The sequence below is a fragment of the Nematolebias whitei genome, chromosome 4 (genome assembly GCF_014905685.2).
Source record: "Nematolebias whitei isolate Nwh7 chromosome 4, NemWhi1, whole genome shotgun sequence".
Lineage (NCBI taxonomy): Eukaryota > Metazoa > Chordata > Actinopteri > Cyprinodontiformes > Rivulidae > Nematolebias > Nematolebias whitei.
Window position 1 is genome coordinate 56,884,760 of NC_056501.1, and position 23,361 is coordinate 56,908,120.

Consider the following 23,361-nt stretch of genomic DNA (forward strand, 5'->3'; position numbering starts at 1 on the left):
ACCTGCTCTCAGTTAGCAGTTAGCATGGAAAGTCTGGTCAAACTATCGCCTATTAAACTTCAAAAATGCACAATTTACAGTAAAAAATTGTAACGAATCAGCATATAACAGTGGTCCGAGTCAGCGCTCAGCTTTAAAACAGCGTTTTATCCATTTAAAACACCACTCGTTCAGTCCAGTAACAGAACCGAGTCGGACAGCAGAACCTCCCGGTCATGCCACAGTTTAAAACAGAATAAAGCGGTTTTTCCACAGCATCTGGCGTCGTTACACGTTACACACACAGATGTACACTTTTCAGCTTTAACAAGAACATATTGACTTTAATTTCAGCTTTCTGAACACCACAAGCATGACTTATCATGTCCCTTCAAGCTCAAAAGTACGGACAACCATGCCAGCATGCAGTGTTCATCTCAATAGCACAGAACCTAGTGTCACATATAATTCATACCTCTTTAGACATCTGTACAGCCACAAAATGTCTAAAGAGGAGAATGGGGTAAATTATCTCTGTTAGAGACCATGCGGGGCCACCAATATGTAGTGTGTCAAGGTCAGCTTTGCTGTACCTTCACTACAATATATTTTAAATAACGGGTTCTCTCTTTTTCGAGCTAATTACAGCCATGTGACAGAAGTAACTGTGCATAGATGGTTTAATCAGTGACACGAGACGTTAATTTTCTTTGACCCATCAAAATAAATGTGGTCATTAATTGAACAGAATCAAAATTTAACATCAAAACATTGTACACTTGATTAGTTGATCTGGTTCTGATTAATAAAACTTGGCATGTTTTACTTAATAAAAACAACAGACATTTCTGAAGGCCTCTAGATTAATTACTGGCAAAATAGAAGAGTTTAAAGATGGGAAAATGGAGGAGTTTAAAGGGAGAGGTTTGAAGGAAGATGTATGTCTGTGGACCAGAAACAGCACGCTCCTTTCAAACGCAGCTCGCCCTCAGTCCACTTAGTGCGTGAAGCTCGTGACGACTCTTTACCTTGGCAGACGATGGGTCCGCTATGGTCAAGAGGTCCCTGGTACGCTACCTTTCAGCGTCTCCTCAGGGCGGCTGCGACTCGGCAGAAGTCGTGAGATACTCCGTTCAACAGAACAAACTTCCTCAGAAGTTGTAGGGCATTCGCCAGGTGAAGTCACAGCGAGGCGCCGTGACTCCTACAGAGATGGATGACTCCATCAGACTGGAAAACTGAGTCCGAAGTTCCACTCAGCAGTGGAAAAACTCCATGAAGACTGAGAACTGCCGCACTGACTTCAGAACTCCACTCTAGAACTCCCAGAACTCCATAACTCCATAGTTCCAGGAAGTTTTGACAAACAGCAGGAATGTTTTGAGAACGGTTAGTTACAGACGAGAAAATATTTTGGAGAAATGACAGACTTACAGGTGCCAGTTTTCTTATTTACTGTCTGAGTTTTAAAAACACGACACTTCGTTCCAATAACTTCCCTCTGACTTTTGACCGACATCAATACTTCTCATTTAGACAGAAGATCAAAAATGCATAATTACTTTGTAAAATAGACATTTTAACTTGATTTCTAATTTAAATGAGCATTAAAAAATCATTAATACCGTCTCACAGTTGATTTAAAATGAGTGGTTCACTTCAACATTTAGAAATGGTATGAACTAAACACACTTTTGATTTATCAAGATATTGTAAAATAGTGATGATAATATAAAAGAAGAGTGTTCTTTCAATTGATTACTTCAGGATACAATTAGACAGTCTCTGGATGAGCTAATTTGTATTTCTGGATTCAAATCAATGAAATAACAGTTCCTGTCCCATGAAGGTCCTCAGAGGCAGGTTTTGGTCGGAGGCCGAGTCCACTACACATGTTGTAAACATAAGGCAGAGTCCATAGTGTTCCTTCCCCTTCTAAAACCACTTTGATATTTAGCCAAGGAACCCTTAGTTTCTATATAAAATGTTATTCTTTCATTTACCATTTTCTCCATAATCTTACACAGGCATGATGTTAATGCAATCGGTCTAAAGTTTACAGGATTTGCACATATACTCAGTTTATTTATCATTACATACCCAATTTGATTTTTTCCTGGAGTTGACATTTTAACTTTCATTAATGCATATCTTAACTCAGAAATTGAAAAATACTTATTAATGATATTATTATTATTATTATCTTCTAAATTTATTGTCTTTTCTTTTCCTAATATGATAGATTCTCTTCCCTTCCTCCACTCTTCACTAATGTTATTTGAACTATATATATTTATAAATGCTTGAGCCAACATTGTAGCTTTTTCCTCATTTGTTACTGCTATTATTTTATCTTTAAGTAAAACAGGATAACCATAATTCTTCTTTATACCATTCATTCTGTTTATCATCTTCCATAATTTCCCTATTTCTGTTTCCCTTCAAAAGGAGTTAAAAAATTTCCTCCAATATTCTCTTTTTGTCTTCCTTATAACTCTTTTGACCATGGCTTGCAGCTTTTTATAATTGATTAGATTCTCAAAACTATGATTTCTTTTTAATATTTTAAACGCTCTGTTTCTTGATTTAATTACCTGGTCACATTCTGTTGTCCACCATGGAACTATTTTATTTCTTTTACTACATTTCCTTGGAATTGAGTTTTGTACAGCTTCTATAATAAAGTTACTAAACTGATTATTTATAGAATCTACATCTTTACTCATATATATTTCCTTAATTTTATTTTCACTTACCATTTTATATCTCTCCCAATTCGCTCTACCAAAGGACCACTTCATCCTCTCCCCTGTATCATCCTCTTGCCTATTTAACCCTACTTCAATCATTATTGGAAAATGGTCTCTTCCAATATTAGTTTCTTTAATTACATGCCATGAGCAGACCCCAGCCAATGAATCAGAAACTAGAGTAAGATCAATGGCTGTTTCTGTACCAGTTCTGATATTAGATCTTGTCCCTTCCCCATTATTGATACAGACTAGATTTTTAGATTCCATTATTTCTTCTATGATTAATTCATTTCCATCAGTTTTGTGGCCCCATATTGAATTATGGGCATTAAAATCTCCACACCATATAGTTTTCCCATCTAGATGTAATGTTTTGTCCTCCAATAAACTTAAAGTCAACTTTTTATAAGGATTGTAAAAATGTATTACTTTAAATCTATTTTCTTTTGACCATATTTCAACTGCTATGTATTCAAGATATTTTCCTTTTTTAAACACTCTATAAGGCAATCCCTGTTTTATGAATATCACACATCCTCCTACAATAACTTCCTCCCTATCCCTCCGAATACTATTATATCCATAAATAATAAAATCTAGCATAGGTTTTAACCATGTTTCTTGAATACATATAATTTCAGGTTTTATTTTAATTTTTTGTATAAATTCTTTTAATTCCTGACCATTTGCAATTAAACTTCTAGCATTCCATTGCAATATTAGCATGCTGTTTTCCCAGCTGTCTCTGCTTGTTTGCCATCTGCTTCAAGGTTTTGTTTGATTTTCCCATGAAATATTCCTTATTCCTAAAAAAAATTCAGCCCCCTTGATATAATAATATGTTTTTAATGCTTTTATATGCTTTTATGCCATATTCTTTTGTATGTTTTTAAATGCTTTTCATATTATAGCTTGAAAATAAAACATTTCATGTGGACATCCAAGGTCGGGTTACTGTGAGATCAAGATGTTGTGTTAAAGGAATGTTTAATTAAACTCTTGGGGAGTGTTTTGGCAGAGGGGCATGGCCCGCCCTTAGGTCACAACGCCCCAGGTTCCTGATAAACGTGTTTCACCATCGGACTCTCATGCTATCCTGACAATTTTAGTAAACGTGTTTTTGCTTTAATAAGAGGTGAGTCTATCACCCCTCCACACATGGATGGGTGACCGCTCCCTTGATAAGAGAACATCCTCCTCACATTCCACTTTGGGGGCATGTTTCTCCTCAAGATAAGAGGAGCCTTTACTCCCCCCCGCGTAGATGGAGGGGAGTTGCCGTTTTCTCTGAGTTTCAAGTAAACATGTTTTTGTTCACTGGGGAACGCTCTCAATGTGATGCAGGGAGAATATAAGTAGGAAAAGCACTTAGACCAAGTTAGAGTCTGCTGTGGGTCTTTCCGGCCGAGGATGCCCAGCTGTGTCGGTGTTTTTTGGCTGCACCCAGGCTGAACCGGCTCTCCAGCCTTTGTGTCACGGTGAGAGCTATTTGATGACAATCGACACTTGTGTGTATATATCTGAGTATGATTGCACTTTGCTTGCTTTTACACTGTTAATCTGTGGCGGAGTAATAAAGACACGAATTATTCTAGCAGAAGCGGCGTGTGTGTGTTTCTTTTTGACCAATGAGCTGATACTCTTCCGAATCCTGGTTTTATTTAAACAAATATATCCCAAAACACCCCTTCACAATGATTTTAATTTTTTCAGTTTTGTGCTTAACCTGGTCAGTGCAGTTTATAACATAAGCAATGAACAAGATCAATTTGTCAAAATCTATTTAACTACTATTCTTATTTCGCTGTTCTGATTCTTGTCTCGCTGGTTGAAAACTATCTACAGTGTCCTGTTTTTTCTCTTGAACCTTCTTTACTGCCTCAGCATAGCTTAAATTATTTGTAGTTTTCACTTTCTGAATCTCCATCGCCCTCTTTCTGCACTCACACCCTCCGTATGTCACCCTATGTTGTCCTCCACAATTACATAATTTTTCCTGAACATTGTCTCCACATTCCTGAATCTTGTGCTCCCCACCACATTTTGAACATCTTTGTTTGCCCTTACACACAGCAGCTATATGCCCATACCTCTGACATTTGCAACACCGAAGTGGAGGTGGAACATAAGGCCTGACTGGATAACTGATAAATCCTATCATAACTCTGACCGGTACGACTGGGGCAGAAATTTCCAGCATTACTGATAGGCTGTCAACTCTTTCATTGTTTACAGTCCTCTGTAATCTCTTAATTCCTGTCACTTCTACATTCTGAATGTTATGTTTTATTTTCTCTAAATCTTCATTTAGCGGAATTCCATAAATAACTCCTCATGATCAATCAACCTTTATTTATACAGGTAAATCCCATTGAGCCTCGAGGACTCATTTACAAGAGAGACCTGATTTCAACAAAGAAAGATGACAACAATGGACAACAGCAACAACAATAAACAGTTATAAGAAAAGCATACTACAGTTTTTTTTAGTTTTTTTTTTTACCTTGTTCTCCCCTAAGACACTTTTATTTTCCACCCGTTTCTTGTTTCAACCAACAACGCTTTCCTTTCTTGGTCTTCTAATTTACATATCACAAGTAAATTGCCATCTCTCAAGGTTTTTGCCAATTCAACCTCCCCTATTTTCTTTTTGATTTCCTTGGATATTGTTATTGGACTTAGAATAATGTGTTCATCTTCTTTTTTAAATTTTAAAATTATCTTGATTTCTTCTTTCATGATCTTTTTACGCATCCCACTATTCCCTTCATCTGAGCCATTTCCTTCCAGATATCTTTTATTTGCTGAATTTCCATCCGCCTGATTACCATTGCTTTTCCCATTTCCCCATTTAATTGTTGCAGGCGTCCAACTACCTATATCCATGTCACTATCAAAATCCTTCTCTTCTACCTCCTTAGCTGCCATCCCGATTCATTTACAAACCGGTTTTTGCCAATCGCCAAAGTTTCCGAATTGAACTCTTCCAAGTTTCCTCCTTTGATCGTGATTTTCCCTCCAAGCCTCCTCCTCTCCCGCAAGATCGAGAAGCAACTCATTGCACCAGTTGGGGTTAAATAACTTGTTGCCAGCTGAAAGATAATCGCCCATGCAGTAATTATCCAATATGAGGCTCGTACATATTTGTTTAGTTAAATTCAGGTGATGACTTTTTTTTCACCAGGCAGTGTATTAAGATGTTTTCTTCCACTTTTTGTGTTTGTACAGGTCCTTCTCAAAAAATTTGCATATTGTGATAAAGGTCATTATTTTCCATAATGTAATGATAAAAATGAAACTTTCATATATTTCAGATTCATTGCACACCAGCTGAAATATTTTAGGTCTTTAATTGTTTTAATACTGATGATTATGGCATACAGCTCATGAAAACCCAAAGTTTCTGTCCCAAAAAATTAGCATATTTCATCCCACCAATGAAAGACAAGTGTTTTTAATACAAAAAACGCCAACCTTCAAATAATCATGTTCAGTTATGCACTCAATACTTGGTCGGGAACCCTTTTGCATGAATGACTGCTTTAATGCGGCGTGGCATGGAGGCAATCAGCCTGTGGCACTGCTGAGGTGTTATGGAGGCCCAGGATGCTTTGATAGCGGCCTTAAGCTCATCCAGAGTGTTGGGTCTTGCGTCTCTCAACTTTCTCTTCACAATATCCCACAGGTTCTCTATGGGGTTCAGGTCAGGAGAGTTGGCAGGCCAATTGAGCACAGTAATACCATGGTCAGTAAACCATTTACCAGTGGTTTTGGCACTGTGAGCAGGTGCCAGGTTGTGCTGAAAAATGAAAGCTTCATCTCCATAAAGCTTTTCAGCAGATGGAAGCATGAAGTGCTCCAAAATCTCCTGATAGCTAGCTGCATTGACCCTGCCCTTGATAAAACACAGTGGACCAACACCAGCAGCTGACATGGCACCCCAGACCATCACTGACTGTGGGTGCTTCACACTGGACTTCTGGCATTTTGGCATTTCCTTCTCCCCAGTCTTCCTCCAGACTCTGGCACCTTGATTTCCGAATGACATGCAAAATTTGCTTTCATCCGAAAAAAGTACTTTGGACCACTGAGCAACAGTCCATTTCTGCTTCTCTGTAGCCCAGGTCAGGCGCTTCTGCCGCTGTTTCTGGTTCAAAAGTGGCTTGACCTGGGGAATGCGGCACCTGTAGCCCATTTCCTGCACACGCCTGTGCACGGTGGCTCTGGATGTTTCTACTCCAGACTCAGTCCACTGCTTCCGCTGGTCCCCCAAGGTCTGGAATTGGCCCTTCTCCACAATCCTCCTCAGGGTCCGGTCACCTGTTCTCGTTGTGCAGCATTTTCTGCCACACTTTTCCCTTCCCACAGACTTCCCACTGAGGTGCCTTGATACAGCACTCTTGGAACAGCCTATTCGTTCAGCAATTTCTTTCTGTGTCTTACCCTCTTGCTTGAGGGTGTCAATGATGGCCTTCTGGACAGCAGTCAGGTCGGCAGTCTTACCCATGATTGCGGTTTTGAGTAATGAACAAGGCTGCGAGTTTTTAAAAGCCTCAGGAATCTTTTGCAGGTGTTTAGAGTTAAGTCGTTGATTCAGATGGTTAGGTTAATAGCATGTTTAGAGAACCTTTTCATGATATGCTATTTTTTTGGGACAGGCATTTTGGGTTTTCATGAGCTGTATGCCATAATAATCAGTATTAAAACAATTAAAGACCTGAAATATTTCAGTTGGTGTGCAATGAATCTGAAATATATGAAAGTTTCATTTTTATCATTACATTATGGAAAATAATGACCTTTATCACAATATGCTAATTTTTTGAGAAGGACCTGTATGAAATGCATATCACAGTCACTTTAAAACAAATTATATTGTGAGTCCTTAAGACGGAAATAAAAGCCCCTGCTTCCAATCAGAACAATATGTCAGTCCAAATCAGATTGAAGAAAATTAAGAAATATTCAGAAGACACTGGTGAACTTTCTTTAAATTCTCTGCTCACCTTAGCACGACATTTAGGATACTCGTGGTCTCCTGGCAGAACCTTGAAGGAGATGGGGACTCTGTCAGCTCGACGATTGGCACAGAAAGCATCCCAAATGGCCCGATGCACGGCATTGTACACTACATCCAGACCAGTGAGGGCTACGAAGGCCATGGGTCGGCAGCACAGTTCGGGGGGTAGCTCCCACTGGGATCCTGCCATCATAATGATCCAACAGACTCACCTACAGAGAAAAAAAACAACAAAAACAGCAAGTTTAGTCAATAAAAACAATAATTAAAAAACTCAACATGTACATTATTAAAACTCAATGATAAACGAGTCCTAAAGTTTTGCTGGAAAACGTTTTGAACATTACTTGGTCCAAAAAAGATACTAATTAAAAATCGGTCAATAACAGAAACACCAGCTGTCAGACAACAGCTGACACGTTTTAAGAGGAAAGCGGAACCGAGACACTCCCAAGGTTGAAAAACAGAAAGTCTCCGTGTATGCAGCTTCATCTTTATTATATTTTCCAGCGCTTACCTGACGTTCATCACCTCACTGGGAGTCGGAGCGACAGAAACTAGCTCAGGCGGAATATATCACGGGAGACGCGGAACTCTCAAGTGGAAAACATTAAATGTCAACCCGGGTAAAGGTTTCTTTGTTTGAAATAAATTCCTCTCCTGGTGATTCTAAAACTGGTTTGTACTCATTTATCAACCTCACAAAGTCCAAAATACAAGCTAATTTGGCTGATAATGCTAAAAGCAACAAAGCAGCTAATCAGCTGCCTGAAGCGGAAAACCAGCATCACTTCCGGGTCGGACTCCTCGGTTGCCAACAAAAAAGTCACGAAATTTAGTAATATTGGTTTAAAACTATATTTAGAGTGTTTGACAAACTATCTTATGTGCTAAGTGAAGGTTCGCTTTGTGAACTAAATATGACATATGCATGATACTGTATTGGACTACTGTATTTACTTATTGTCGTATGAGAGATGCATGATACTGTATTGGACTACTGTATTTACTTATTGTCGTTTATCTAAAACCATCCTATAAATAGAAGAAGTCGTTTATCTGGCAACCTTGTCGACCTTTCAAAATAAACGGCAGCAGCAGTAGTTTACATCATAGATATCTATGACAAAAATAATGAAGCTTCATAATACTACTGCGTCATCAACTGAAAAAAAAAGAAATTACGTGTATTATTAGAAATGTTTGAGTGGTCACACTCAAGAAAGAACAAACATGCTAGGACGATAATGTATATCACCAAAATATATCATTCATTCAACCTTTATTTATTTATTTTTTAAATTAATTAATTAATTAATTTCGAACCGGCAATTAAAAGTAAAAACAAAAAGAGAAAAAAGTAATAACAGTTATACCAACTGACATGCAGTTTTACACAATTTGTTCGAAAAGGAGCAGGTAGAAGATAATCTTATGATTTCCCGACCCTGTCATACATATCAGTATACAATCATTTTAGTCTCCCCATAATAATCCCACATTAAATGATGCTTAAAACTCATAATCTCATCGTTAAATGTACAATTATTTACACATTTTTAATATCAAGAATATAATTTTTGGTCTTTGAAACACACATCCTATACAACATATTTTTCAATAAGTTCATTTTTATACTGTTTTTTAAGCTGGTTTATATTTGTACTTTGTTTGAGCTCATTATTTAATCCATTCCATAGAGCTAATCCACACACTGATATACAAAACTCTTTTTGGTTGTTTTGATACATTGTTTTTTAAAATTCCCTTCTAGATTTATGCAGGTTAATCCCATTGAGCCTCCAAGAGAGACCTGATTTTAACAAAGAATAATGACAACAATAGACAATTATAAAATAAAGCATATAATTTGAGAAGAATAAGTGAAAGAAAATGGTAAACAGGATGTGAGGCGATGTAGAAAACTAAAAACAGGAACATGTCTGCATTGGTTTTGCCAGGAACTTAGCAGATGTTTGAAGCCACTTAGAGAAGTCAAGATCGAGAGTTTCAGATCTTTTTGCAAGATATTCCAGGGAACAGGAGTGGAGTAGGAGAAGGCCCTTTTGCCTAGTTCAGTCCTCACCAAGAGAACACTGCAGGTAATAATGTCTTGAGAGCACACGCTGTAGTTGCATTCATGCAGTGTACATGTAGGAGGAGATGTATGAAGGCAACAGACCAATAAGAGATTTATAGATGAAAATGTACCAGTGAGCGATTCTGAGTGAGGTTAATGATGACCAGTTAACCAGTGAATACAGGGTGCAGTGATGGGTACGGTAGTTACAGCCAGTTATGAATCTTAGTGCACTGTGATAGACAGAGTCCAGCATCTGCAGGGTGCTTGTAGGAGCATTCATGTAAATAATATCACTATAGTCAATGGAGGGAAGGAAAGTCACAGTTATAAGGTGTTTCCTAGCATTCAGAGTCTAGTTGTTTTATTTTATGCATCTTAGACCTCTGTTATCTTTGCTTTCAGCTTTAGTTCTGGAAATAACACACAGGAGACCTTTGAGTGACGTTTAGAAAAGCTTTGGTAATCATTTTCAGAAACTGAGAACATTTCCTGAAGGACACACTAGTGATTAACCTTACTTAGAATAAATAAAATGAATACTTTGTATTATATCACATTATTATTGTTTAGTGTATATCTTAGAGCTTTGTATACTGTTTTTTTATACTTTATATTTTTTATATTTTTGGGTGTAACTGGGACCTTGAGTAAACAATTTTGTTCCACCTCATGTACCACATGAGAATAACAATAAAGAACCTTGAACCTTACTCTTGTGAACTACCATAGGCAATGAGACTAAAAACCTGCTGATGCACATGGCCCTGATTATACAGTTGACATGGGTTAACATATTAATATACTGTAGACCTGGACCTATTAATGGTTAATGAAACTGGTTAACATGTAGACAGACTTGGTCCTGGTGATGGGTTAGCTAACTGGTTAACATGCAGACAGACCTGTTCTTGGTGATGGGTTAGTTAACTGGTTAACCAGGCTGAATGAAATGGATCACCAGCATAATGTTTGAAGGTTTGCAGCCCAGCTGATTGTGTGTTGGATTCCCACAGATTAAATCTCGGTTGTCTGTCTGCTTCCTGTCCTTCTGTTCTCCCCAGCAGACGCAGCAGCATCTCGAGGAGGAGAGGCTGCAGCCATGGGGCAGCACCCGGACAGGACTGGTTCGTGTCCTATCTCCTTGCAGGTATGTACCCAGATAACGTCTCGTTTCTGACTTACGACACTGCTTTCGGGAGGGCAGGGGCTGTTTGTTGGTGGACCTGGTACTTGCTGGTGATGATGCAGCAAAAGGTAATTATTTGCACTCGAATCAGAAACGCGTCGTTTATGTAAAGAAAACAAGCCCACGCCAAACTCCATTTAGATAACCGTGATTTAGCGCTCGTCGTCACCGTGTGAAGGACGCTGCTCTGCAGTATTGTGGTCAATGTCATTTTAAAAACACGTTGGCTTGACTCTTTAATTCGGCCCAGTTTGTTCTGCTGATGATGTCGATGTTAAATCTAGAAGTGCCCTCCTACCCGGTCAAACATATTTTAAAACTACCGCTTTTAAATAAAAGTCGGTCAAAGCAAAGGTCTATGCAAAGATTAGGCTATCCAAAAAAAAAAAAAAAAAAAAAAAAGAAAGGCGTGTTAATGCTGAGCCTTGAAAAAACTTGAATACTTTAAAATAAACGCTCAGATTGCATTTTATAGTTTCATCTGGTAAACAGAATATGTCTGTCCTTGGATGGAGTGTTCAGCTTCGTTTTGTAAGAAAAAAGTAACTAGAGTTTACAGTTTTTCCACAGGAAGTCAGTCCAATATTTATCTGATGGTATTGGTGTTGTATTTCTGTCACACTGATGGATTCCTGGATGAAGGAATGTACTGATCAAATGTGGACCCAGTGGTCTTTAATGTAAAGAAGCTGCAGAAGTTTGGTAATTTTATGGTCCACATTGATTCCAACAATGAAATAATTAGCTGATAAGATGCTTACATACACTTTCTAATACAGTTTTGTGTTAGTTTTGGTTAAAGCTTGAAAAAGCCACTGCAGAGGGACCAAAGAGCTGCATGTGACCCCTGAGCCAAGCGAAGACTGTCAATAATGGTGAGGTATGTGCAGAGCGTGTGAGCGGAAGGTTAAATGTCTCTTCCAAAACTGGATGAAGGCACAAGGGGATTAACGGCAAAGCGTAGAGATTCAATATCTTTGGCATTCAGTGGGCATTCCATTTCTGGCTCAGTGTTGTATGGATATGAATTTTATTGTTTATTGTTTGCAAGTCCAGGATGGGAATCAACTCCTTTAAATCTGAGGCCTGGTTCTCAACTTTTTCTCCGGGTACTCCGGTTTCTTCCCACAGACCAAAAACATGCATGTTAGGCTGATTGGTAACTCTGAATTGTCCCTAGGTGTGAGTGAGAGAGTGAATGGTTGTTTGTCTCTATGTGGCCCTGTGATGGACTTGCGACCCGTCCAGGGTGTACCCCGCCCCTCGTACAGTGATTGCTGGACGTGGGCATCGGTGACCCCCGTGACCCAAAATGGAAGAAGTACTGAAAGCCAAGAGCTCAGGGGCCAGACATCTAGCAGTTATTGTCATTAAGTAAGTTTGTTTTATGGTTTAAAATCTAGTTTTATTTAAAAATGAACCCATTGGTGGGCCGAATTGAACTCCCCCGTGGGCCTGATTTGGCCCCCGGGCTGCTAGTTGAATAGCCCTGCTTTTTTGTCATGAAGGAGTATAGCTAAAAGACAAAGCTCTCAATTTACAGGTGCATCTACATTAAAACTCACACTTATTTTCCCAAGATTTGGATCATGACTGAAAGAACATGGATCCAAGTGGCCAAAATAAGTTTCTTCTGTGCAATAATGTGAAGATAATGTTAGAAGTGCCATCATCTGGGGAAATTCATAGTAAAGCCACTCTTCCTCTAAAAATGATGCCTTTTTTCAGGGGCCTCATGTACAAAAACACATGTCCCTTGGTGTGAGTGAGAGAGTGAATGGTTGTTTGTCTCGTTTGTCTATATGTGGCCCTGTGATGGACTTGCGACCTGTCCAGAGTGTACCCCGCCCCTCGCACAGTGATTGCTGGACATGGGCACTGGCGACCCCCGTGACCCAAATTTCTTACTGAAATTTGGCATACACTAAAATTGAGAAAAAGCATGCACACACATTAATCCAGATTTATGAAACCGTGCGTACGCATGAATCCAAGCACACTTCATTTGTGCAATCCAATTGGCATGGAATTGAGCGCACATGATTCCACATCTATTTCCACAGTCGTTTTCATTCTTGAAACATCTGAAGTTTTGCATGAAAAAAGATGTATACCAGGGCTATTCAACAAAACTGCTCAGGGGGCCACAGTTTCTGAAAGCCAACAGCTCGGGGGCCGGCCATCCAGCGATTAAAATCATTGTGTAAATAAGCCAAAGTTTACAATGATCTGTTACCTTTTACAGTTTTCCACTCATGTTTCACTAGAAGGGGGACCTGGGGCAGTCCTGGAACTTGTTGAAGGAATAACCTGTATGTGTGTATATTAGAGCCCAATCAATACATCAGTAGTACCGATATTTCAGGCAGAAATAGGCGTTTGGGGACATATTGGTATCATGTTGATTGTCCCATTATGTATTATGTGCCAATATAAACACTGGAAACAAGACCCTTACTTGTAAAACGGGTAGTTGTACAATATATCCAGCAAGAAGATGCGTGCAGACTACTTTCATCATGGCTGTTCACTTTAACTTTCACTTTCAGCACACAGCAAGCAATACTGTGTAGCGTATTTTGCCAAACAGAGCATGATAAGTTTAACTGATCTGGAAAATTAAAAATATATATCTTATTTATTTATTTATTTATTTATTAACCTTCATTTAACCAGGGAAATCCCATTGAGATTACAGGTCTCTTTTGCCAGGAAGGCCTGGGCCTGAAGTCAGCCTAACATGCATGTTTTTGGTCTTCAATCTTCAATCTTCTTTGATCTTCGATCCTCCAACCCACTTCTCATTAGCTATGTGCCTCTGAAGTTAGCAAGCTAACATTTAGATAACCTAGCATAGACTATTGCTTAAAACCCCCCAAAAAAGATTAAAGCTGCAAGCAGCATTGGAGGCCCTCACAGCAAAGCGCTGCTCTGACCTTACGGCGATCGCGGGAGCTCCAGCTAGTCCACACAATGCCATCGCGAACGCTCTCATGCTAATCCTGCATGCATTCATCACGGGGCACATTTCCTGAATTTTCAACATCACCTTCCATCCATGTCAGTACTTGTCCAGCTGCAGGTCTTACAAGTATAGGCTAGGGGTTGAACGACTACATAATTTTTAAACTCGACATTAACATAATAAAACTCAAGTAGAACTCGAGTACTTTATGACATCATAGGATCTAAAGATACAAAAATAAATAAATAAAACCGCAAAAAAGGTAATTATTTACAAAAAAAAGACCAACAAAACATTGGGAGAGTATATTATGCTCCTACCATTTATCATACTGCAAATAAGTCACAGGAAAAACTAAACTATTAGTTTTTATTATTAAGCTGCAAAAGTGAAAGAAACATGCAGCACGTCAAAAACGAAACTAAAAACAGTGGGGGGTTCGACCACCCAGCACCACCGCCAGCTGTGGTGCGCATTAAGTTTAGTTTTAGAGATTAATAAGTTTATAGATTTTTTTAAATAGGTTTAGAGATTAATATTTTTTGCTTTTAGTTTGTGAAACAAGGTCAGAGGAAGCTGGTTCTGGTTCGGTTGATTGGACCCGGTGTTACACCATATTCTGTGACCTGCAACAGTGCATGCAACACCGCCCCCTACGGTCACAATATACGGTGGTCACAAAATATGGTGTAACACCGGTTTACAACGAGCTCCAAACAGTCAGGAAGTTAATTCATTTTCTGTTTCCTTACGGTAGTTGAACCAGAAGATTCATCTTTAGTGAAATATTTCCAGACTATTGATGCATTTCTACCTGTTTGCCAAAACTGGGTCTGCTCTGCTCCATCCGTCTGCTTGGAGGAATCCATTTTGTAACCTGCGCCGGTGCGGATCACGTGACGCGATGACGTAACGGCGGCGTAATGACGTCACCATGAATACTCGACGTGAAATTAAAAACCTTGATAGGTGTCCTAGGAATCGATGTGTAGATTACACGAGTAGTCTGTTAAAGCCCTAGTATAGGCAAAATCCGACCTTCCAGACAGGAGTTATTGTAACTTGCTGTTTTGTTGCGAATGTTTGACAAGCACTTCTTTTTGCTTTTCAACATGTCAGTGAACAAAGTTTCAGTCTAATATCTTACACAGTGTGAAGCTGGAAGAGTCATCCAATAATCAACATTTTTTTCTCTGAGTAGGTGGGGCTTAAGTGATGTCATGAATCAACAATATCAATGTGTCTACAAGTGCTCACTGATCAAGCACAAAAAATCAGGTGCAGATCAGATGATGTATCACTAAGATATAACTGTTTGAATTATGCAGGAGCGTACTTGAGTCAAATGTTAAACCACAACAGCAATGTGTGTAGAAGTGCTCACTGATGACACAAAATAAATCTGGCATGTATCAGTTGATGTCTCACTGAGATTTAACTATTGGAATAATCTAGGGAGCGCACTGGAATCATATGTTAAACCACCATATCAATGTGTCTTGAAGTGCTTACTGATTATGCACAATAAATCTGGCACATATCGGATGATGTGTCACTGAGATATAACTGTTGGAATAATCTAGGGGGCGCACTTGAGGGAAAAGTTAAACAACAATACCAATGTGTGTAGAAGTGCTCACTTACAGTATGATGCACAAAAAAATCTGGTTTAGCTCAGATGATGTATTACTGAGATATAACTGTTGGAATAATCTAGGGGCGTACTGGAGTCATGTTAAACCACAATATAAATGTGTCTAGAAGTGCTCACTGATGACACACAATAAAATCAGGTGCAGATCGGATGATTTATCACTGAGATATAACTGTAGGAATAATGTAGGTGGCGCTGTGGAGGCTATTGGCCACTTATCATGGATTCCTGTTTAAGGGGTGGATCAATCATAGTGATTTTGGTGCACCTCAGCTCAAATCTAGGCAATTTAGAGCCAAACGTATTGCAGCGGCGTCACTTCTTAATTCGTCATGGCGCCACGCCCACATCCTCCAGCTAAAACTGTTATTAAATGAAATCAAGTCAGAGTAACTTGTTATCTGTCTTCTAACACAGGGTAATCCTGATTAGGTCAAAGGTGTCAGAGAGGGAGCATTCCAAGTAAAAAAGTGACTTCCTGTTCAGAGGGAGCGGGGCTTTGATGACGTCAGAATATGACCACAGAGGATCGTCGGGTATCCAACAGGGATGACTCATGCCAAGTTTGGTGCATTTTGGTCTTTCAATGTGAAAGTTATAACGTTTGGAAATCAACGGCGTGAAGTGCAACTTTGAGGCCTGTCCACACCCCTTTATCATACACGAAAACGCAAGCTTTGGATAAGTTTTACTCCCCAATGTTTTAAGGGCATATTAACCAAGTTTGAAGGCAATCCTTCAAAATCCCTAGGTGAGGTTCGTTAAAACTCGCAATTAGAAACGGCCAAAAATGACCCTTTGACACAAAATGGCTGACTTCCTGTTGAGTTTGGACCAGGGCTCCAAGAGACTTTGTCATAGTTCCTGAGAAGATACAGATGTTTGCCAAGTTTCAGGATTATCGATCATAAATTGGCTTAGAGCTGAGGTTTTAAAATATTCTAGGGGGCGCCGTGGAAAATATTGTCCATTTTTAATGGATTACTGTTCAAGGGGTGGATAATGATTGATCATACTGATTTTGGTGCACCTCGGCTCAAATCTGTGGAATTTTTAGAGCCAAACGTATGGCGACGGCGTTGCGTCTTACTTTGCCATGACGCTCCGCCCACATGCTCCACCCAAAATTGTCAGTGTTGAAAAGTAAGTTACATCAACATGTTTTCGGTCACTTTTGGATCATGCTGATTATGTCACAGGCGTCAGATAGAGACTGTTCAATGTACAACTTTACACTTCCTGTTGTCCGGGGGCGTGGCTTAAGTGATGTCATGATTTGACCATTCGGTCTTGCAGGGGACCGTATGTGGATCAATCACTGAAGGTTTTTGATGTCTCAGACAGTTTTCGTGTAGAAGCTATTAGCATTTTGTTTTTCATGGCAAGATGTCAAACTTTGAGGTCTGGCCCCGCCGCTTCAGCATGCTTCAAAATGCACCGTTTAGATAATTTTTCGTCCCCGATGCCTTTTGATCAAAATGGCCAAGTTTTAAACCAATTAAGCAAAATCCCTAGGAGGAGTTAGTTCAAATGTGGAGGCTATAACCCGCCAACAAGGTGTGATAATTGGGAAAGCATTCCAAAATGGCCCCCTTCCTGTTTATTGTACAACGTTGGTGCAGGGGGTTTTCTGTGCATCTTGGGGAATTGGACAAGTGTACCAATTTTCATGCTTCAACGACAAACTAAGGTTAATGCGGAGGGTATTTTGAAAATTTCCAGGTGGCGCTCTTGGGCCGTTGCTGTTGCGATTTTTGCTAAAAATTTAAAATACGTAATTTTTCACCAGTCCTGATGCATCCTCCAAATTTGGTGACTTTTGGAATATGTTAAGTCCCCCAAAAGGCCAATTCATTTGAGGGGAAAATTGCTCGGGCCTAATGAACTGAGCGATTACATAAAGTTAAAGTTCTAGAATTGCGCCGCTTAAGGTGGCTGCATGATGGAGCAACTCTGTTACATTCATTCTGAGATTTTGCTTTTGGAAACTGTAATTCCTCTTTTTCTGGAAGTAAATCACTTTTTTTTTTTTTGGATGATTGTTTCCTCTGGTATCAGATGCTGTGCAGCTGGAAGGATTTTTACTGATTTTTTTTTTAGTTTGGGACATTTGTTATGATGCATAACCATGGCAACAAGGCAGTTTTCTACAATCAACAGGAGCTGATTAACATCTCAAAAACTCAAATAATATCTCAACTACAACCCCAAATCTCAAATTAAAGCTCCAAGCAGCATTGGAGGCCTGCACAGCAAAGCGCCGCTACGGCCTTACGGCGACCGTGTGAGCTCCAGCTAGTCCACCCAGTCGCCATTGCGAACTCTCTCGTGCCAATCCCTCATGCGTTCACCACGGGGCGCATTTCCCGAATCTTCGACATCACCTACCGTCCATGTCGTTCCTTATCCAGCTGCAGGTCTTACAAGTATAGGTGAAATCTGACCTTCTAGACATGCGTTATGGTGACTTCCTGTTTTGTGGCGAATGTTTGACAAGCACTTCCTTTATGCTCTTCAACATGTCATGTGTGGTATTCAACAGTTAGCGAACAAAGTTTCAGTCTAATGTCTTACACAGTGCAGAGCTGGAAGTGTCATCCAATATACAACAGTTTTTTCTCTGCGTAGGTGGAGCTTAAGTGATGTCATGAATCAACAATACCAATGTGTCTACAAGTGCTCACTGATGAAGCACAAAAAACTCAGGTTCAGATTGGATGATGTATCACTGAGATATAACTGTTGAAATAATCTAGGGGGTGCACTTGAGTCAAAAGTTCAACAACAATACCAGTGTGTGTAGAAGTGCACACTAATCACATACTAAAAATCTGGCCTAGATCGTTCACTGAGATATAAGTGTTGGAATAATCTATGGGCACACTAGAGTAATATGTTAAACCACAATATCAATATGTCTAAAAGTCCTCACTGATGACGCACAATAAATCTGGTGCAAATCGGATGTTGTATCACTAAGCTTTAACTGTAGGAATAATGTAGGTGGCACTGTGGAGGCTATTGGCCACTTATCATGGATACCCATAGGCGTCGCAATCATTATATGTGAAGGGGACAAGTCCCCCCCACATAAAAAAAAAAAACGTTCATTTGGACCCCCCACTTTTACTATGAAACATTAGTTCAGGTGGCGCAGTTTCTCTTTCTTCGTGAATGAATCCATTCCACTTGATTAATAGGAGAATACTCAGTCTAATAAAACTCCACTCCAGGTTTTCCTGGTTACCTCCAGGTTACCTCCACCTCTACGCACAGAGCAGAAACTGTGCAGGCAGCCGCTGCTGAGTCTCCTGCTTCGATAGAAAACGCACACAGGTGCAGGAGATGGAGACACCTCTGTGTTGCTCACTCGCCAGTTTAGCGAGCTTAGTGCGGGCAGTTGTTGACCAGGGGGTTGATCATCAACATATATTCATGTTAGGAGGATGCTTGAGAGAAGCTACGTCTGTAGCATGTTCTCTTAGCAGTAACTGTGACGCTGTAAGATGCTGCAGGTGTAAGAGACTGTGTATTCAGGTGCATTAAAGTTGAAATGTCTTTAAAACCCCCACACCTTATTGTCCTCAAGCTTCATGAGAAACATCACTTAGATGAGTAGTGTTGAACACAAGTAAAAAAGTCCAGTGATGATGTTTTTTATTTCTCTATAAAGACAAATAGTGTCGACCTGACGCTCTGTATTAAAGTTAAAATGTCTTTAAACCCACAGCTGAATTTACACAAACTTGGTGAGAAATATGCTTTAAATGTGTGGAATTAAAGCAAATCTAGGTGAAATATTGCTTTTTTTGGTACATTAGTGTACATTTATTTTGCGCGCACGCACACACACACATGCGCACACACCTACACACATCGTTGTGTCCCCCCCACATTACGGATACTTCTGACACCCTTGTGGATACCTATTCAAGGGGCGGATAAATGGTAAATGGTAAATGGACTGTACTTATATAGTGCATTTCTATCTTATTTCAAGATACTCAAAGTGCTTTACACTACAATCTGTGACCTCATTTACCCATTCATACAGCACTCCACTAGATCTCTACAAAGCAAATTGAACAAATCATTCTAAAGAGACTAATCAGTGCGTTAGATCACATTCATACACTGATGGGACACACATCAGAGGCTATGAGGGGTTCAGTGTCTTGCCCAGGAACACTTCGACATGTGACTGCTGGTGGATTCAAACCTCCAACTCTCGCATTGGAAGATGACTGCTCTAACGACTCAGCCACAGCTGCCCCGTATTAATAATAATAATAATGTCCTGATGCATGCTCAATAATCCAGGTAGAAAAATCCAAAAAAGTTCAATCTGGTCCTCTGGACATTCAAAACAAACAAACAAAACAAAGCAAAAAAATATAGAAACGTTTCTTCTCTCATCCAAGAGACTTCCTCAGTCTGAGGTGCTGTATTCAGCTCAGTCTCTTAAATAGCACCTTCTCAGAGTGGATCAACCAGTTTGCTGCTGACAACCAAAACCAGCTGATCACATGCTCAAGAAGGACCATCAGCCTAACAATGGATCATTAGCACACTGATGGCTGTTTACTATTCACAGAGGGCTGAGTGATACTAGCAATCACAGCATTGTAAGAGGGGGACAGTTGAACCCGGAGGCCTCCACCCCTGTTTAATGATGGACAATTTATTTTCACAAAGATGGCCTCCTTTACTCCAACGTAACGTAGGCCCTGCATGGGCCTAAAAACAAACCAAACCCCAGCCACTCAAAGCAGATGGCCGCTCGTCCTGAGCCTGGTTCTGCTATGGGTTACTTTCTGTTAAAAGGGAGTTTTTTTCCTTTCCATTGTTTCCTTTGTGTTTCCTCAGGATGGGAGACTGTGATCAAGTCTAGATTCAATGAGATAGATAACTTTTACTAATTAGGCCCGAGCAGCTAAGCGCTGCCAAGGCCTATTGTAATCGCTCTGTTCAGTCACGAATTGCAATTTTTTCCACCAAATGAATCGGTCTTTTGCACGTGACGTCACGCCTATGCTGGGCGCCATATTGGGGGGATTACCGTCGTGAGCAGTACTGATAGCAGCGTAGCTTTTCCGAGTTAGCTTCAGTTCTTTTTCCACCTTAAGCCGAGTGTGCTTTTAAATTCAAAAATGGCTCGTTGGTGTTGCATAAAAGGCTGTTCGAGTAAAACAGGACACTTTGGCGTAAAGTTTTTCAGGTTTCCCGTCTATAGAAAAGACCGTGGACAGCAAATGGAAGATCTAAGCAGGAGACGCAGGTTGGCCTGGGTTGCAGCTGTCAGGCGCAAGGAGATCACATTCAATCAGATATCAGCGAACATGCGTGTTTGTTCACTGCATTTTCATAAAGGTAAGCTGATTTTTTATTTAATGCTTTGTTTCTCTATTATTCTGTGATGCTACAGTTATCTATAAGTACTTTATTTATATCCTATTTATATACAAGACGTACTTAAATAAACGAATAATGAACTAGGTCTGAAAACAGAGCTAAGTCAGATTTAGACTAAAAATACTGTCTAAGTCTGAACTAAACCAGGGCTAAAATAGCAATAAGCCAGAACAACTAGCAGGATTTAAGATCTGTCTTGACATATCACAGCTGTCATCTGTCATTCATCTGTCATCTCTATGTGATTGCAGGTCAGCCAGCTTATGAGATGATGGAAAGTGATGCGGACTGGGCTCCATCTCTACGTCTGTGTCACACTGACGTTAAACCGACTGACGCAGCACGCTATGCAAGACGACGTAAACGAGACCAGCAACGTAACAGCACATCACAGGAAGCTGAGTTAGTGGCGCAGCAGGATGAAGACGTTTGTGGCCATCATGTCCTGGAGGAGGCTGATCTGTTTGCTGAGGTGCAGCTGGAATGCGTTTCAGATCCGACTGATGAATCTGAACAGATTTCTGAACAGGGGACTGTCATCCCTGAATGTGAAGCATGTGCCCTTAAGTCGGCAGAAATAAATAGACTCAGAGAAGAAAATGGAGAACTGAGGCAGCAGGTGAACAGAGTTAAGTTCAGTGATGGCTTTTTTTCCGAAGATGACAATGATAAAGTAAGACATTATACAGGACTGCCTAATCTTCAAACCTTCATGCAAATACTGTCACTGCTGGTTTCTGTCACAAACCCCAAAAAGACACTTCTCACACCATATCAAATGCTGCTTCTGACATGTATGCGGCTAAGACTCGATGTACCTGTTTATCTCCTTGCTGATCTGTTTTTTGTTTCACCTAGTACTGTCTACAGGGCTTTCAGCGATACTGTGTCACAATTATATACAATCCTGCAACCTTCTATTGTGTGGCCAGACAGAGACACATTGCGTAAAGTTATGCCACACGAGTTTGTGCATTCATTTGGAAATAAGGTTGCTGTGATTATTGATTGCTTTGAAATTTTTACAGAGAGACCATCTAATGTCAAAGCCCGGGCCCAGATGTTTTCAAGTTATAAGCACAACCACACCATGAAGTACCTGATAGGAATTACACCCAGAGGAGCCATCTGTTTTTTGTCCAAAGGATGGGGGGGGCGTACAAGTGACAAGCATATCACACTTAATAGTGGATTTCTTGATAAATTGTTGCCAGGGGACATTGTTTTGGCTGACAGAGGTTTTGATATTCAAGAACATGTTGGGATGTTGTGTGCTGAGGTGAAACTCCCTGCTTTTACAAAAGGCATGTGTCAGCTAGATGCAAAAAACGTGGAGGAAACTAGAAAAATAGCACATCTGAGAATCCATGTTGAAAGGGTGATTGGAAATGTATGTCAAAAGTATAAGATCTTGTCAGGTACAATGCCAATCTCTCTGATACTGCCATGTGAGTGTGAGGATGTAACGCTTTTAGATAAAGTGGTTACAGTGTGTTGTGCATTTACAAATCTTTGCCCAACTGTAATTAAATAATGTGACAGTTACTGTAAATGATTTATGACACAATGAAATGAAATAAACATACAAAATGTTCAACTGTTGTCATAAGATTTACATCCACATATTGAATTTTGGTGGTTCTTAATTGTTACCTGTCGTGATGCAGAACAAAGGTTAAAAAAATGTAACATATCAAATATATCTTGCATAAAAATAAAATTACAAAAGCTTCTCATTTGTTCAAGCCATCTTTATTAAGCAAAGTATGTGCCTCACATCTTACTGGTGCATGAAGAACAAAACCATGTCTCTTCCTGTGCAGGTGCAAGCTGCAGACCCACACAACTGAAATGGAACCAAACTGTTTTACAGTTTTCGTTGTCACAGGCGACCATGTCATCTTTGCTCTCAGGACACCGGCAAATGCACCACAGCTTTTTAACACATTTTCGCTTGCACTTCTTTGGTAATTGGCCAGTTTCCTGAGTTCTGTTGTCGTTACAGGCAGGAACAGGAATGTTAGCAAGTGTCGGCCTGTTAACTACCTTAGTGAAATGACAGCTTACAATTTCAGGGAGACTCACACATTCAACAAATTTTTTTGCCTTCTCGAGGACAGCTGCCCAAAGCTCAGGGTCCGGAGAAATACGCACAACAGCAAAGTCTTTTGTTGTCCAGACCACAAAATCACAATATTCAGCCTCTGTGACAAAAATCTGAGTTTGCACCTGTTTGTAGTAGGGGTGTTTTGGCTTCAGTCGCATCTCTCCTTCATATAACTCCAAACAGAAGTCAGAGTTTGTGCAAG

The 23,361-nt window shown here is 39.9% G+C and overlaps 1 protein-coding gene across 1 annotated transcript; it reads left to right on the forward strand.

Annotated features, from left to right (window-relative positions):
• The first annotated feature begins 20,860 nt into the window (after positions 1-20,860).
• LOC119409188 lies at positions 20,861-22,721 on the forward strand. Its single transcript, XM_037676045.1, has 2 exons — positions 20,861-21,010; positions 21,304-22,721. The coding sequence occupies exons 1-2, from the start codon at positions 20,893-20,895 to the stop codon at positions 22,584-22,586; spliced, it is 1,401 nt and encodes a 466-aa protein (XP_037531973.1). The 5' UTR covers positions 20,861-20,892; the 3' UTR covers positions 22,587-22,721.
• The last annotated feature ends 640 nt before the right edge of the window (positions 22,722-23,361 follow it).

Excerpts from the sequence above, each read along its gene's own strand:
- LOC119409188 (XM_037676045.1), top strand. The coding sequence starts at position 20,893 with ATGGAAGATCTAAGCAGGAGACGCAGGTTGGCCTGGGTTGCAGCTGTC. Across the intron at positions 21,011-21,303 it reads TTCACTGCATTTTCATAAAG|GTCAGCCAGCTTATGAGATG; the intron begins GTAAGCTGATTT and ends ATGTGATTGCAG.